Raw genomic sequence first — 18,708 nt, 5'->3', positions numbered from 1 at the left:
CTGTAATACGCCTGTTTTTGCTAGCGTGGTGCCATACGTGGATGTCCTATGATTTTGCGGTCTTCTAATCTTTTCCCGTAACGTTTCACCCCTTCACTACGATTTTTTCTATTTAGTGCTATTCATGCCTGCACATTACAGCGCTTTGGTAGTCATGCTTTTTATTGAGATAGCGATTATATGGACACTCAAAGCCGGATGTCACCGCCGATATTGCTGCTTTCAAGAAATGCAATGTGATACTATTTGGTGATTTAAATATAGATTTACTTGCAAACAGCAATGTTGAAACAAATTTGATTGAGGTAATGTCATCTTATGGGTGTGAAAATGTCGTTAATCAACCCACTAGGGTCACTAAACAATGTGCCACATTGCTTGATGTCTGTTTTACAAGTTTTCATCCGGAAAATATAGTGTCTGGTGTGTTTTCGTCGGGAGTGGGTGACTACTTGCCATTTTTTGCTCTGTTCGCCCTAAAAAAACAAGTATCAATATCTAATTACACACGTCGGATAATAAACCCCACTAGCATTACGAACTTCTGTTCTTTATTGAGTGAAACTAGCTGGGATAAATTGTACTGCGAATCTGATACATCAAAAGCCTGTGATACCTTTATTCAAAAAATCAGTGAGAACTATTATTACGCTTTTCCACGTGTTATGGTTAAGAAGCACAGAAAGCCTAGAAAAGAGTGGATCACACTGTCGTTATTTAAACGCATTAAAGAAACAGACTTCATGTTCGCTCGTTTCCAGAAAACTAGGAGTCAGGCAGATTTAGTCTCGTTTAAACAGTATAGGAATAAATTGAGCTTGGACCTAAAGAAGGCAAAAAATGCATATTATCAAAATAAGACTGCGCTGCTAATTAATAACCCTAAACGGCTTTGGGGTGCTGTTAACAAAATTACAGGAATTGAAGACCACGTATACCTACTGAACTACACATGAAGGGAACAGCCATCTGTGGCACGACGCTTGCAAATCAGTTTATTATGCGTTTTTTTTACATCAGGTGCTTTTCTTGGCCCAAAAGTAGCATCATCTTCGAAATCTGCTATTTCCTACATTCCTAGAGCCTACAAGGATTCTGTGTTTTTAACACCTACCTCAGATGTAGAGATAGCATCTGCGGTGTTCGCACTGAAAGACACGTGCTCGCCCGGTTAGGATGAAATCAGCGTTTCGCCGGTTAAAGGTGCTATCTGTCACATTTCTGCCCCACTAACTTATATCTGCAACAGAATGTTGGAGACTGGCGATTTCCCTGAGAAAATGAAGGTTGCGCGTGTTACTGTGATTCATAAAGGTGGCAGTAAAACTGACCTGAATAATTATCGACCAATATCGGTACTGCCTCTTTTTTCGAGAATCGCAGAGCGTATTATTTAAAAACGATTGTATGATTTCATTCAAGTTGAAAATACTATCTCGAAACACCAGTACGGCTTTCAATGTGCAAAACTAGTGGAATCTGCTCTACTGCAGGTAAAAGAAAAGATACTTAGTAATTTCGAACAGCGATATTTTACAGTTACAATTTTTCTTGACTTTCAAAAAGCATTTGATTCGATCAAACACCAAATCTTGTTTCATAAGCTAACGACATATGGTATCCGCGGACTGGCCCTTATGAAGAGTTACCTCGAAGGCAGAACGCAATATACACAGCTTCAGGAATTAAATTCAGACTTAGGTAAAATAGGTCCTTTGCTCTTTCTTTTATATATTAAAGATATTGCTAACATTTCTTTTACTCCCGCCACTGCTATGTACGCTGATGACACAACGGTTTTCTTTTCTGGTCCAGATCTAAATTTATCAGAGCACTGTGCTAATATCTGGCTAAACGAACTTCATACCTGGCATAATGTGAACGAAATAAACTTAAACGTAAAGAAAACGCAGTACGTAATATTTCGCCCAAAAAATAAACCACTTCTTCATAAGGTAGAATTGAGTATCAATATCAATATAATAACGCCCGTCAACTCTTGCCGCTTCTTGGGAGTCGTTTTTAGGTTGGACCTCAGCTGGTCTGAGCACATAAATTATGTTCGTGCTAAGCTATTTAGATCTCTTGCTATGTTATACAGGCTAAAATATTTATTGACACTGCGTGTTAGAAAACAATTGTACTTCGCTCTAGCCTAAAAATGATTTCTTCCCATCCTCCCCCATCAACTGACTCTCTCTATAAAAGTCTGAACGTACCACCATTCTCAGAGTTGTATCAGCTTTTTTTGGCAGCAATGATTTTCCGCGAATTCAAACGTGATCGCACCATGTTCTCAAGCAAATATCTAAGTAGACAAGTGGCATATGACCTTCGCACTATTTCATTGACGGGATCAAGACCAAGAACTAATTATTGTACTAAAACTATAGATTATCAGATTATTTCATTGCTGAATGCATACCCATCCCTAATCGAATTGGCTAATCAGAACTCAAGTATATCTCGTTTTAAAAAACAAGTGAAGCTACTTTTCCTGCCTCCTTGAAATTACAAATATTTTGCTTTCAACACGAAAATATGTAATTTTGTATATTTATGTAATTTTATAAATCTGTTAAACCTGAACAATCTAAACTTTGTATAATTTTGTCTGACTGTGTTTTTTTACTGTAAGTTGCGCAATGAGCATTGTACTTAATTTCTCTGATTTTGCTCCTGGCTGTCCGACGTGTAAGTCCGGGGTGAAGGCCTCGTCAGGAAACATACGAGTCTCTTTTTGCCTTGCGTCGTGGACATATTTCATGTCATGCAACTACGTCCGAAATAAACTGAAACTGATATGGGCGTCGACGTCATTCACTATATATATATATATATATATATATATATATATATATATATATATATATATATAACAGACAGTAATGCCAAGGAATGTACAGGGGAAGTTATTAACATTAATGGAATGTAAATAAGAAGAAAGAAAAGTGGATGAAAAGTGACGCCAAACATGCGCATAAGAGTGTTTTCACACTCGTTGTTTGGCTTATAGATGGCGCTGACTGTCGCTCCTACTTCTAAATTCACAGATAAACCCAAAAAAGTGGATGGAGGGAGTGCCGCTGTAATAGCTCAGTGGTTAGAGCATCGAACGCGTAATTCGAAGGTCGTAGGTTCGATTCCTGCTTACAGTTGGTAATTTTTTCATCCACTTTTCTTTCTTCTTATTTACATTCCATTAATGTTAATAACTTCCCCTGTACATTCCTTGGCATTACTGTCTGTTATATCTCATTATTATTGTGTTAAAAACACGGAAAAACGAGCCCTTAGGTATACACTTCTTTCCCTTATATATATATATATATATATATATATATATATATATATATATATATATATATATATATTCATTAAACGCAAAAAATTATCCAGAAAAACACTCCGGCGTGTGGAGTCGAGTGTCCACCCTATCGCTTGTGTGTGCGAAGCGTTAGCGACTGAGCCATGAAAGAGCACCTCTCTGAATGTCGAAACGGAAGCCATTTACATCTACCTTTTACCTCTGCTGATAGCCATCTCGAGGGAACTATCGTGTTTTCAAAATTACCAGCGAGATGGCGCAATGAGCCCGCGTCCCTAGATTGGCATGACTTGGCAGCGCGTGGTCTCATCTCCCACGCGTACTTTGCCCACTGAGAATCTGGGGTGTTGGATGCTCACGCGTACGCGCACTTATCTTGCGGTGCGGGGAATCATACGTCTTGGCATTTTATCGCAACCATTGTGTTATAATTACCGGGCGCACAAAGGTCTTTGCACTTGCTGCACAGTCTCCGTTTGCGGAAAGGGAGGGCTTTTCGGGCACAGCGAAGTAACAACTGAGACACCTATTTGCGTTGATCTGTACCTGTGAGTACGATTCGTGCATCCTTTGTGCGTGATAAACGCGGGGCACAATCCGGTTTCCTTGCCATTCTTCGTATGACTTTTCAATTTGGTGCTCTCGCATTCATTGCTTTCCCTTTGCGGCAAAGCTGTGACTTTTTTCTGCGCTACGCCAAGGGACGCATTGACATCACAGCATAATACATCGGAGGCCACTAAAGTTCTGTGCATTCGAACTAAACAAACGCATCAATCCTCATATTTTACATGCGAAGTTCAATCCAGCGTGCATGCGGACTGACCCTGTTACTGCGCATGCACCAAATCTCCCCATTTCACGTGAGCGCGAGGAGGTGAGGTAGAGCTGGTGGCATGAGCGCTGTTTCGTCTCCATTTCTGACACGGCAGTGTCAGCGGGGAACTCCTACGGATTAAACGTGGGCTCGACATACCGAATCGCAATGGCAGCGCTGACAAGCAATCGGCGTCGTACGCAACGCCACAGTCGAAGTGAAGCGTCACCATCGAGCCAACCCTTCAGCTGGGGACAAACGACGTGAGTCCAACGGTTGTGCAGAATGCCTAGCTAGGTAATTTTCACGCCCATGCTTCGATAGTGCAAACTCCAACGAAATTACACCATCTTCGACTAAAGCGTACCATGACCCGATTCGTAGCACAGGGGGGGGGGGTGCACACACACCTATTGTATTGATTTGATCGGTGCCTACCTCAACAACAACAGAACAACATAAACACAACACAACCGACGAGACTAAGTACGCAACAATATTGATATCTGGGGTTTATTGTACCAAAACCTCGATATGAATATGAGACGTGCCGTATAGTGAAAGCCTCCGGAAATTTTGACGACCTGAGGTTCTTTACCGTGCACCCAAATCTGAGCACACGGGCCTACATTATTTTCACACCCATTGCAAATACACAATATTGATAAAAAATGAACAAAAAGACCTAGCCAAACCAATGCAAACGCGGTGTGCACCTCCCTTGCTGCTTCACACACGCCTCATGGTTCACTTTGTCGGGAGATGGTGTAATATTTTGCAATACTCTACCTCAGCATTAGTTTGTATGGCAACGAACGCTGTGATGAGATTGAGAAAACAAGACAAAACTTTCAGACTACGACAAATTGCAAAGTACTGAATCGCTCCTTTATAGTGATCATAAAGATGTATGTTATACTAGATAAAGTGAAGAGTCATTAAATTTGTATATTCCACTCATTGAAGAAGTCGGTATCATGCTTACTGCAGCGTCGCCCCAATGGTACAGAACGGGTGCCGAAAAGCGAGTGATAGTGAGAAAGAGAAAAGGGTGTAAAACGTCAGATATCCATGTATATTACAGTAGAGAAAAGAGTGGAGTGAAAGTCAGCGATACGTAAACGAGAAGAGCTATTGTTTCCGCCGGGCACCGTTAGTACACAGCTGTCACAATTTTTGGTGCTTATTTTATTTGCATGCACAATCGGCATCAAACGAAACGCGAAAAGCGGAGTGTGTGTTTCAAGCATGAGAAACAGCATTGCTCGCCGTCCAGTCATTACCATTGACTGGCGCCCCGCCGCGGTGGTCTAGTGGCTAAGGTACTCGGCTGCTGACCCGCAGGGCGCGGGTTCGAATCCCGGCTGCGGCGGCTGCATTTCCGATGGAGGCGGAAATGTTGTAGGCCCGTGTGCTCAGATTTGGGTGCACGTTAAAGAACCCCAGGTGGTCTAAATTTCCGGAGCCCTCCACTACGGCGTCTCTCATAATCATATAGTGGTTTTGGGACGTTAAACCCCATATATCAATCAAATCATCAAATCAACCATTGACTGGTGTGCACATCCGGTTTGGCACCTCTGCGCGATCCCCCTATAGGGCGTTATCTCCATTTCTGCTCTGGTTTTCGTGTGGTGATAATGATGGCCATCGTAGGCATGACAAGCGCTTTAAATCGTATCACTCGCAATTTCTTGCTCTCGCTTCAGCGTCGCAGTATCATTGGTGTCTACGCACAATAAAAAAATAAATCTAATCGGTTTGTGGTTAAGTTTCAAACGATCGTCGTATCTCGTTCGCCAGCGCTGCTTTACCTGCGCCCTTTTTTAGAGACATACCCGAAAAGGCTCTACTTCAACTGAAAATGCCGAGCGTTTATTTAGAAAAAAAAGTGCTGATTGTTTCGTTTTACCAGCACGGAATTAAACAGCGTGAAATTTCAAAAATAATGAACCGACCTTTATCTACTATAAAAAAATTTGCCTGGCATTCCATGATAATGGACGCCACTGGAACCTTCCACGTGGACACAGCCAGCGGGAGACAGACAGTGCGAATGATCTACCCACCGTACAAGCTGCAAAGGAGGCTCCATTCATCACAGCTCGACAGATCAAGAACAGCTTGAACCTTTCAGCCAGCATGTCAAACATCATATGTCGACTGCATCAGAAAGGCCAGCGGAGCCATGTACCAGCCCAAAAGCCTGTTTTTTCAGAAGCCAATAAGCTAGAAAGACTCTCGTATGCCCAAAAACATGCAGCATGGACTATGGAAGACTGGTGGTGTGTAATATTCATTGATGAGTCAACCATCTCCACTCGTTGCGACCAGCGTCAGAGAATTTGGAACTCTGACAACGCCAGGTCTGATATTCTTTCAATTTATTACGTGGGCGGTCTCGTTTTTCGAGTGACTGCTATAATTCAATACGCATACTTTTTGTTATCACCACTCAAAAACGAGCCTCAGCTTTAGTAAAATCATTACGATTTGGCATATTTTATAGGGCTCTGTTATAAAGCCAGCTATTTTCGCAATCTTTGATGATCAGAAGAGTGGCAGAAAGGCTTGAAATAACGGTTTATATTCCTTCTGAAGATTTGATCCCTGGAACCTATAGCGCGTACCAAGCAGCGGTAGCTGCTCCGTCAGCGTGTGGGGTGTGTTGTCCAAGGAAGGCTTTGAACCACTAGTTCGCAAAGTGGACAGGTTTAACGCTGTGTCATACTGCGACTTGATCGAAGAAGTCGTGGGGCCCGATGCTCTCGATGTACCATTGCCTGACGGGTCGTACTTCTTCCAACAGAACCGCAGCCCCATCCACATGGCCAAATCAACAGCACGCTTACTGGAACTATTCGGAATGTTGCTGCTGGAGTGGCCTCCACAAGGCGCCGACTTGAATATATGTGAGAATGTGCGGCACGCAATGAAGAAGGCACTGTCGCAGCAGCCAATTCAGCGCGGCTCTCAAGATGCGCTAAGGGCTGCCATAAAAGAGGAATGGGAGTGCCTACGCGCAAATGATCTTGTGACACGGCTTTTCAACAGTCATCCCGAAAAATGGCCGCCGTTGTGGCAGCTGGAGGCAAGTTAACTGAGTATTAAACTTAAGGGGCAAATAATATTTCTCGCGGCAACGTTCGTGCCTTCTCCTCAACGAAGTCTCACTGAGGAGCACCGATGAATATGATGCTCATTTTTCGCGCATTTTTGTTTTCATCATAAAGAAATTTTGCAAGTCAACCAGTTATTTTTGTTCGTTTCTTCATTGTGATATGCGGTCCAGCCTAGGTGTACCTTCGTCTTTGATATAATATATTTATATCGCTTCGCTATTGTGACATGAGGCATCAGTCAATTTTAATGGTAATGGTAATGGTTTGTCAGGTTCATCCTTTCTTGTATCATGCCCAGACGGTGAAAGCCCTGCAATGCTGCAGTCAAGACTGAGAGCCACAATTGAATGGCCTAATTCACTCGGCATTTGCATGCCGGCGACCATCGCGATGGCCCCCGATATAGGTTTGTCGATCGAAATCATGATTGCGGCGCCAGTGCGTGAAACTGCATGAGTGCTTCTATCTCAAATAATTATGTTACAAGCTGCTATACGCGTGACACTTTTTGGGATTCATTTGGCGTCGGTAGCACTCTTTATTTTGCGAACCGTGCTACAATACTCGCTTTCTGCTACAGTAGCCTAACTTCACATTTTTTAAAATTTTCTTCCTTCTAAATGACACAACTGGAACACAAGCAGAAATATTGCAATATAGGGGGATCATGCAGTGCTGCCACACCGAATGGTGTGGGCTTGTCTATATTGATGACTGGTGGGTGGCGCGCACTATGCCTTTGATAAGGCTTGTTCCACGCGATCTGCTGTTCGCGTTTTATTTGATGCCGATAGTACACATTTGTTTTCTTAGGGGCTAAGCTCCTTGAAGAGTGGGTCATTCCCTCCTCTGTAGAAGTAGTACTAATAAGAGTAGTACGTAGGCACTTCTGGTTACATTTAAGAGTTGCTCATTAGGTGCCATTGTGTACACATGTCCTTGGAAATGTCACTACATGGCGTTAGTGGTTTTTATGTAGTTAACGATTGTACATAGTTGACGGATGAACAGAAGAACACACAGAAATTGGTATGTCTGCGGGTCCACACAGACAGACAGACATCCATGGAGACAGACAGACAGACAGACAGACAGACAAATAGACAGACAGACAGACAGACAGACAGACAGACCGAAAGAAAGGCAGACGGACAGACGAATCGACGGACAGGCACACAGAGAGATAGAAAGATGTACGGAAGGATGGGCGCACACGCAGAAAGATGGACGGATGATTTCGTATAGCTGCGGACCGGCGGATGGACAGACAGCCCGACCAATAGTTGGGCGGGTAGACAGACAGACAAAGACAGAGAGATAAACATACGGACGGACGCTTATCCGCACTCACCATCATTCACTCTATCAAAAAAGTGTGAATTTTTTTTCAACGTTCGTATTTTTCGCAACGCCAGGAAGATGCTTTTTCGGAGCTGTGTCTTTCCAGGCATCTTTTTTTTCTTAAATTGGTGTTTTGTGCACAGAAACTACTGAAATCAATAGGCGCAGGTCGTGAATCACATTGAAAAGTTTCGTATCTATTTGAAAAGGCTATCAAGTTGGGATTGCGCGCGAGACACGGGTAGTGAAGTTCATGCGGCAGTTTCCACTACTACCAACGATAATGCTGTGTGGTTGTTGTTAAAGAAAAAAAATGGCAACATATCCACGGAGCGAATGATGGGACGTGTGGCGAAGCATTCGTCCATTCATTCGTTCTTGCTTCCGTCCATCCATGCATCCATATGTTCGTGCGTGCGTCTGTTCATGCGTCCATTCATGCATCTGTCTGTGTGTCCGTTCGTCTATCTATTCAACACTCCAACTGCGACCATCTCGCATCTTTTCATCATATATTCCCCATATATAAGCACCGCCATCCAGCGGACATTCCAAGGACTGAACAAGAGGTGACACATGCACACTTTCTTACGGCTTGCGCTTCGCATCTACATTCCACATTTAACCACCTCAAGCTCATAATATATATAATAGTTCATTGTATTCATTGCACTGCTGCTCAACGCTTGCAAAACCTTTCTAAAACTAAGGAGGTTACTCCCAGCGAGTATAACGTAGCAACCCTTTCTTGTCAGATAGTCTTCAATGTACATGCCAATGGCGGCCTATGGGGATCGCAGCGTGCGCGTTAACTAAAAGCCGAATTCTCCTGCTTCTCATTCCCCATTAGCAGTTATTATTGGCATGTACAATGAGCATATCTTCTATTGTTCCACCACACACAGAAGAAATCTCTCACCAGCAGCACCTTGGAGGTCAAAATGTTATACTTGATACACACTACAACGGTACGAGGGATTAACGGGTGCCGCTATAGGGAGTGTCGCCCTTAAATAGTTTGGCTGACGATTAAAATAGTCAGTGTTATGGTCGACGACTGGTCTCGCCGCTAGCAGAAATGAGTGTTTTCTGCTCACAAGTTCGCCAAATAGAGAGTTTGCCCAAAGTACTTCTTTTGTCCAACGTACTTCACCATCAAAATCACAGGATAGTAAAACAAAATAAAGATGAAGGGAAGAAAATAAATCCTTTTCACCACCACACCTTTATGGAACACTAAAATTAGACACTGTAAAATAAACAGCTTGAATACCGATGTAGATTGACATGATGTTCGTCCCCCTATGAACACTTGGAGAATAAATAAGTAAATGGGCAATTACAAGAGCAATGTTTATTGCGTGCGGTGGAATTGTTTTAGCGAACAGTTTGTTAGAAATTGATCACTACTAGAGTGAGCTCGTCCAAGAGAGAAATAATTTGCCTTGCATAAACAGGATAATTTTAAGTAGTCTTTCTGTAAAATTCAATGAAGCGTATTTGTGTCTGAAACTACATGATGGGTAAAGCTGTAGAGCGCATGGTCCTCTCTTACTGATGTATTCGTGAAACTAAAAAAGTAAAAAGTAGGAAGGTAAGTTAGGTTCATTTGTTTACTTATTTAATACCCACAGCGCTCATACAAGCCATAGAGGGGGGGGGGGGGGGAGGGTACAAAGAAAGAACATGAAAATTTGCAGGTTTACTTACGTTTACATAAGTTACATAGGTTTACAAAAGTCCCACGATCAATCAAGCAAAACACGAAGTGAGGTTGAATATACTTCAAGTTATATTTTGTGTAATAATCATAATCATCATTACTAGGAGGTGTTATTGCGCAATCTTTCAGTAATTGCAATATTTAGAGCAAAGCTTCTTGTGGCGTGGCTTGTGCGTTCCTCGTTATCGTAGTGCGTAACCTGTGTCACATACTAGCATACTAGCGGCACATAACAGCCCTCGGGCACACATTCGCGTTTCTACATGTTACGAAAAACGCAGCACGGGGTCGTTATCACGCTTTCGGTGTTAACAAAGCACTGAGAGCAGAAATGTTGTTCATACTCTCGTTTTGACTTGGGTTGTCCGCTGGATGGCAGTATTTGTATATGATGAATATATGATAAAAAGAAGCAAGATGGCGGTACTAGAAGTGTTCACCAAATGGACGGACGGACGCATTGACGGACAGTCAGACAAGCAGATGGACTGAGAGACAGACGCATGAACGGATGCACGCACAGACAGCCGCACGGACGGACGCACGAACGTGCGCACGTACGGATGGACTGACGCATGAACACACGGATGGACGCACGAGCAGACGCATGAATGGAAACACGGACCGATTGACTGACGCTTCGCCCCAGTCATCATCACACATTTCATGGGTATGCTGTTGATTTTTAGGCATCCGTTCGTCCCTAGTAGTCGTAGTAGTAGTGTGTAACCAGTCTTATATTTAGACCTCCAAGCTGGTGCCGGTGGGAGATTTCTTGTGTGCGTTGTTGAACAACGAAAAATTCGCAGCGTGCGCGTTAACTAAAGCCAAATTCTCCTGTCTCTCATTCTCCCCTAGCAGCCACTGGCATGTACATTGAGCTGTATCTGACAAGAAAGGGTTGCTACGTTATACTCGCTGAGCGTAACCTTCTTGGTTTTATAAAGGTTTAGCGAGCGTTGGGCCGCAGTGCCATGAATACAGTGAACTAGTATATACCATGAACTCGAGGTGGTTCAAGGTCGGAAGTAGACACGAAGCGCAAGCCGTAAGAAAGTGTGCGTGTGCCTCCTCTCGTTCAGTCATTGAAATGTGCGCTGGATGGTGGTGCTTCTATATGGGGAATATACGATGAAAAGATGCGAGATGGTGGTACTTGGAGTGTTGAATAGGTCGATGAATGGGCACACAGAGAGATGCATGGACGGACGCACGGATGGCTGCACGGACAGATGGAGGCACGAACGGACGCAAGAGCGGATGCACGGACGGACGCAGGGACGGACGCACAGATGTACGTGCGGACGCACGAACAGACGCACGCACGGACGGGCGGATGGATGCATGGGCGGCCACACAAACGCATGCACGGACGGACGGAAGCAAGAACGAATAGACGGACGGAGGCTTCGCCCCACTCTGCATCAGTCGCTCCGTGGATATGCTGCCAGTTTTTAGTTAGATATTTCTGATGACGAATCGAGGTGGTTTGCATATATTCATTATGGAGTTCGTAAGAATTTCTGGTAATATGGTTTTAAATCATTCTTTGTTTATTATCTAACTGGTCATGTAAATCAAAGAAATGGAGACGCCGTGTGGCACAAGTTGTGAATGTGAGCAGATCTCGATATAATCATATGGAGAATAATACCAAGTGTATATATTGATCAGTGTGAGATGATGTTCACCTTGTGATACGCATAAAGAAACGTAAAAAATAACACAAGAAAAGGTACTAACTACAAGTAATCACCGCAAAAAATGAGAACTGCAAATTCTAGTTACGGTGAGAGAATCTGATTGAAGAGTACATTCAGATGCGAAACACTGTTGTGCTACAAAATAAAAAAAAAATATCTTGTGTAAATCCTTGTCCACCGCAACATGAATATCACCCTTCAGCTCAAATTACTGAATAAAAGACCAGTGATTTTTCTGAAACGCATGGTTCGTAAAGAGTTTCTTAGACTCCAGGTACCTGAAGGCATCGGATGCAATGAAGTAATAACGTCCCAATATGAGCCAGCTCGTACATGTCCAGTGAGAAAACCGCGCAAAGAAAATGAGGGCAAATAGACACAAAACGAGGGCTCACTGCCAACTACCTTGCAAAATTGCGCTCAGGAGAACAGGCTGCTAGCAATATTATTAATTTACTGGTTCCCCTTGAGTAGTTCTAACGTCTTCTCTTTTCGTTTGTACCATATGTCTTTCTTTCTTTCTTTCTTTCTTTCTTTCTTTCTTTCTTTCTTTCTTTCTTTCTTTCTTTCTTTCTTTCTTTCTTTCTTTCTTTCTTTCTTTCTTTTTTCTTTCTTTCTTGTCATCACTTGAATGCATTGCACGCTTGTGAATTCTTTCTGAAGTACAACTTGCGAGATTTCTTGTTTTGGAACGTGTATTTAACTGTGAAGCATGATGCTTTAAGGCGCAGTGTTAGCAAACTTTGGGATGAATTGAATTGTGCATAAATATGAAAAAAAAGCGTTGGAAACACCAAGGAGGACTTTTTTAATCCTCCTTGGGAAACACTTGCTTCTTCGTGTAAGCGTTGCTTGCTCAGCGCAGCGTGATAAGCGCTATGGTCCTTAGAATTACTTATGTATGCATTTTCTAGTTAAAGATGAACATGCAGAATATATATGTGTTATTGTGGTGCCTCAGATATGCGTAATAATTGATTTTCAATTGACAATCACACACGCATGAACGCTGATTTTCGAGCAGCATTGGTGGGTGCTGCGGATGGGGTCAGCCGTTCGGGGTATCGGCTGGTGCTGTTTGGAGTACCCGGTTTGCGGTAATGGTGGGCAAACAGACAAAAATACAGACAGACAGACAGACAGACAGACAGACAGGCAGGCAGGCAGGCAGGCAGGCAGGCAGGCAGGCAGGCAGGCAGGCAGGCAGGCAGGCAGGCAGACAGACAGATACACAGACAGACAGACAGACAGACAGACAGACAGACAGACAGACAGACAGACAGACAGACAGACAGACAGACCAAAGTTTTTGCGGGAAAGGTCCCCAAGAAAGACTGTCGTCTTTAAAATTAAAGCGCGCTTGAGATTCGTCTTGAAGAGCAGTTCGAGATATCCCAATCGGGCCTCATGTCCATTGCCTTCTGAACAGCTAGCCTTCCTTGGTTGTCAGAGCATGCTCAGCCTCGCCGGAACTGAACAAATGACTATGCGTGTAAGATTGGCCCTTTTCATGTATATTTGCTTGCAGCCCAATCAGCCATTTTGACATCATGCGAACCTACGCAGCTGTTTGCTTTGTTGATGGTTCTACCGCAGACGATGTATAATTATATTTGAACTCTCTGCAAAGGCTGGGCCATTAAAGCTCCCATTCGTTGTGAATTCACATGTTTTGACGCCTTGTGCGATTCTAAGCTCCGGCCATGCAATATATGATTTGACAGGGAATTTCGACTATATAGCGTTTTTTTTTTCGAAGCGCTTTCAGCAAATATAGTGCCTGTGTAGTTGAACGCCTGCTTGCCATGCACAGAGCCTCGGTTCTATCCTGTTGATTCGTCGGCGTCCTTGAAGAACACGAGAGCTCGTAATAAAATGAATAGTTTACTCCAACATAATAAAAACTATGTCACACAAGCTTACTGAAAACGTCACACAGGCTTCTAAGCGCCACACAGGCCATAAGTGCACGGGTGTCACTCAGCCACGTCGTCGTCTTTCTTTACTATCTACAAAGAGCACGTTCATTTCTAACATTCGGCCATTCTGAAGCAACTTAACGACCTCGATAAAGTCTTTTGGCAAGGTTACTCAATTGCTTTTCTATGCAAACACTCAGCCATCCTCTTAAACTACTTTCTGAATCACACACGATAGAAACAAGATAAACAAGAAAAAAACGAACAACACCAAATAATGGCTAGACTTATACACTGACACGTTAAGTTCTTCACGGCACGCGGAAGTTCACCCGTCCATAGCGTGAAACTTTCAAGAAGTTGTCGTACTTCCTGGCCAACTTGGCTGGCTCAACCTTTAGGAAAGCCACAAGACAATGTGATGAAATTAAATTTTTTGCACCACACAAAAACACCTCATTGCAATCCACTTCAGACGACGAGCCGCTGGCTTTACTAGGCCCGGCTTCGCGATGCCCGTGCCCTCTTTGTCTGATATTTCTCTAGCCCCTTTTCCCGATTCAACTAGTGGCTTGTCGTCAGTTGTGTGTCCTTGGGTCGGCACGCCTTTCGGCTTTTCCTCTTCTGCAACCTCGCCTTCCCCCTGCGCTTGTCCTTAGGTGTGAGCTTTTGTCCCAGGGCTGCTTCTTCGTCATCTTCCTTCTTTTTTTCCTTCTTCGCCACCTTTTCTCGCTGTTTCTTTCACCGTGTCAGGTTTTCCCTTCACTCTCTCCGCCTCACTGTCTTTTCTCGCAGCACCTGGTTTGGAGTTCGTTTGTTTTTTCTACGCTTTCAGCTTCGGCTATGTCCTTGTCTTTCGGTTTTTTTTTTGTTTTTCCGTCAGACATATTCGGCTTCGATTCTTCACTTACGCTCGTTTAGGGTGCTTCACTGTCTCCGAAATTCTCGACATGTGTCGGGGCTTGTTCGGAAACATGTTTACGTGTGCTTTGCGGGTCACAGCAGGCACGACTTCCGGTTCTTGTGGACTCGGGGCGTCATCTGCTTCCACGGAGGTGCTTTCTCCTGAGAACACAAGACGGCCTTTCGCGTAGACTTTGGTCTCTCATGTGACGTAATGGTCAAAAGGCGGCAATGACTGGCGTCGTTCTGTTGCTTGGTTTGCGACGATTGTCGATTCTGTTAACGTGGTAGCGGGCAGGCAGCGTTCTGAAGCTGATGGTGGTTTGAGGCTACGGTTGCGTGTGCCAAAAACCCGTTATCATTCTAGTTCGATACGATCGAGATCCAAGATATCGTGCAGCAAGTCGTCGTCATCTTTATGCGTCTGACCTACGAGCATGATGCAGAATTCGTGCGACCTCATCCCCGATAGAACTTGCTCTCGCGTGTCGTTTAAGTCCAGGTTGAGTTCGTGGCAAAGACGCACCTTAAAGTGGAAATAGGTGACCGTGCTCTCATTACGCTGCTTCACGCACTCTAGCATCCTGCGCCACCGTTCCGCAATGGGAGTTCGGCTGACGAAGGGACGACGGAAGCGCACCTCAAATTGTATCCATGACGTTATTTGGAGCTCCTTGAACGGTACCAGTCGTGGGCAGTTCCAACCAGTCGGGTCTTGGCAGTTGCTAGTGCGTACGCAGCTGGCTACTCATGAAGACTCTGCATTTTGCGTAAATTTTGAATACACTCGTGCGCCGAAAGAGCGTCTTCGAAGCCGTCAAAGGAACTGATGATTTGGCTCAAGTCAGGAAGTACCTGGAACGTTGGCGCTGGTTGAGGTTGCGCCGCGCCGGCCACAGACAGTCGTTCCAGCAGGGTTACTAGTAGTCGGTCCTTTACTTGAATAGCTTTGAGTAAGTCGCAAGCCGCAATGATGTCTACACTGCCAAAGTTCGTACCTCCTCCACCGCAACTTGGCTTGCCTCTTCCGTCGGAACGTTGCACCTAAGGGTTAGGGTTACGTTAACCAGCTTCGTAGACTGACGGAACTCACATTTTCTCTCTGTGGTGACTGGATGGCGATCCCACTTGTGAAATGTTGGCTTTCGGCGTCTTGGAAGCACCCGAGGCGTTGTAGAAAGGGAACGATTTACTTAGTTGTGAAGAAACACAAGCCACACAGGCCATACCTTTGGTTTGCTTTGCTGTCCTAGATACATGGCACGTACCCACTTTGGGGGATTGGCCAAGAATGCAACATGAAGACTGTTAAATGTTATTTTAGGTAATCTATAAAATTTAAAAGCAAAAATAAAGAAATGAAATGGCAAATCTATGTAAAATATTCAATTTATTCACAAGTAATATGCATTAACGAGCGTATCCCAGTCACGTCGTCTTCTTCCACTAACTACGAAAACGGGCGCGTGCATTTCTAACAATCCTCACTTGTGACCGAAAAATAAAATTACGTTTTTCATTTGCATCTTCTTCACTTTTGTGGTGATTGTCGAGAAAATATTTTTTTACTTAAAACCAATGCCACTGACGCCAACGCCAACATTACAGTGAAACGCGTTCTTTAACAAACGTTGTCGTGTTAATACACATGACACTTTTGCAGTTTCTAATGTTAAAGTTACGTTAGATGTAGTTCAGATAAGACTAGCTCATTCGAATGCAGCAGAGGTATATTCAATTGTGTCAACATAAACTTAAAGGGGCCCTCTAATACTTTTCAACGCACCATTTTTCACCCGTGTACTGCACAGAGTGACGCAAGGACAAATTAGTGCAGCAAGAACGGCAGTGATAGCGGCCCACCGCACGAAGCTATTCAATTTTAAAAAAAGTTCAAAATACAAGAAAAAATGCCTACCTTCAACTCAAATTTTGCGGGGTGACATGACTACATTTCACTCTGCTGTGACGTTTCAGGGGGCCTCCATTGACATGGGCTGAAAGCTCTTACGTAGAGGAAGCTCGCACACCATTTTTGCCTGTTCAGTGAAATGTGTTTATGAAGCTGTTGCTATAGCAATAGGTAACCTGGTACCAGACCACGCTGTTTTGTTTACGCGGTCGAACGTCTGAATCAGGCTGGTAGAAATAAGCCTCCCCGACTTGTCAGAACTCGAGCAGGTCCTTTGCTTCAGAGTGAGGCTTTACGCGTCCTATGATAGGCTGGGCTCATCGTCGTCGTTTCCGCCCGCGCAGTTCTGGCGAGCGCCACTGTGCGCCGACGCGGTCGGCAGCAGGTGACTTTATATTACGGTTAAAACACTAAATTATTGGATATCGGTGCTTGGACCTATGCTAAAATTATTTCCAGCCATCGGTCTACGCAAAAAACACACAAAAAATAGATGCTTCAAAAGTGTTGGAGGTCCCTCTCTAATATATATCCAGTAAATATATAAGCTGTTTGTGAAATTACGGAGTAAATGCAACTTTAAAACCTTCAGTCGCACTTAAGTCTGGGATTGTCATAGGATATGGGGACAATAAATGCCCAACAGGCGTAGGCCAGAACCCTGTGCAGTGGAGCATGAGAGTATCTGAAAAAAAAGTGAAATTAAAAGCCGGTTGACTGACTTTTAGCTGAATGCTATATAAATACACACAAAAGGATAACGTTGTGCAGAAACTATAGTGGTCGTACGCATCTGCTCAGAAGCAACCTCTACACCGCATCTAACTATGGCATAAGTATCCGCATCAATAAAGAATGTAGTACTCTTGGCCCTAAGCGGACATTACATATCGCTATAGATATATTTTAATCGCAGGAGAAAAGTACTGACTATCAGTTTTTTCTCCTTAAACAAAAAGCTGTTGAACAAGAAGCAGACAAAGCTTTAAATTGTATTCCTCACCACTCAAATTGGAAATTTCTGGCCACTTACCATACTATAAGACACACAACCCGTTTCACAGGCATTTAATTGTATTTATAGCATGCGCATATCCCCTAAAACAGAATATTTTCAATATAACATGCTCCTAACTTTTCCCATGAATTCTATGGCAGTCCAAATAGTGCCAAATAGCATGCCAAAAATGCCTAAAATCATCTCACAACAAGAAGCTGCCCCAAGGTTCCATGACCAGTAATATACTGCTGGTGGTACGCATTCGCTCCTAGGAAAAGTTGCAATATAGCGCCATAATAAAGAATGTCCATTATAGTGACACGATGACTTAAAGGATACCACGTACACTTCGTATGCCGCAGGAATTGTTGATACGTATATATGAGCTCTTATAAGCGGCTGCGACACAGAAGACAACACAGAGTCGATTGGATAAAACCTCCTTACCTTTAGGAATTTACGTCACGAAACGCCAAAAGAAACACCTGCCTCACACAGCACGTCATTCCCACTTCATGATATTTGTGACCTCACTTCAGAATTTATTTGCAAAAGAATCTAAAGTTCAAACTAAGACCAAAACACAATTTGGGAGAACGAAAGGCTTACACAATGTAAGAAACAATACTGTGAGGTATGATACTTTTGTCATGTGCAATTCCATGGAAGCGACTTCAGCGAGTGCGATTCTAGCCTCCTTTTAACGTAGGGTCTAATCTGCGCTGTATAGTAAAAGTAAGCCCAAATAAATTCATTTGATTGATACAATATGATTGGAGAATCTACTCGAAACGGGAATAAATACGTCTCTGTGTTTTTCACTATGTCATAACAAGCTGCAAACGTCACTATTATTTTTGCAGCAGTGTCATTTTTAAATTTTTGAAACTTATCCCGGGTGCCTAATATTTATGGTACAGCGCTCCTAGACTTATGAAGG

At 43.5% G+C, this 18,708-nt stretch overlaps 1 protein-coding gene across 1 annotated transcript in view; it reads right to left on the bottom strand.

Moving 5' to 3' along the window:
• Positions 1–18,148, bottom strand: part of LOC142790832 (uncharacterized) — a 281,160-nt gene extending 263,012 nt beyond the window's left edge. The window contains exon 1 of the mRNA XM_075885356.1: positions 17,975–18,148. Within this exon, the coding sequence (XP_075741471.1) occupies positions 17,975–18,079 (105 nt within the window). The 5' untranslated portion in view covers positions 18,080–18,148. The remainder of the gene's footprint in view (positions 1–17,974) is intronic.
• Positions 18,149–18,708: the final 560 nt, after the last annotated feature.

The sequence above is a fragment of the Rhipicephalus microplus genome, unplaced genomic scaffold (genome assembly GCF_043290135.1).
Source record: "Rhipicephalus microplus isolate Deutch F79 unplaced genomic scaffold, USDA_Rmic scaffold_129, whole genome shotgun sequence".
NCBI lineage: Eukaryota > Metazoa > Arthropoda > Arachnida > Ixodida > Ixodidae > Rhipicephalus > Rhipicephalus microplus.
This window is presented reverse-complemented; position numbering and strand designations above follow the sequence as displayed.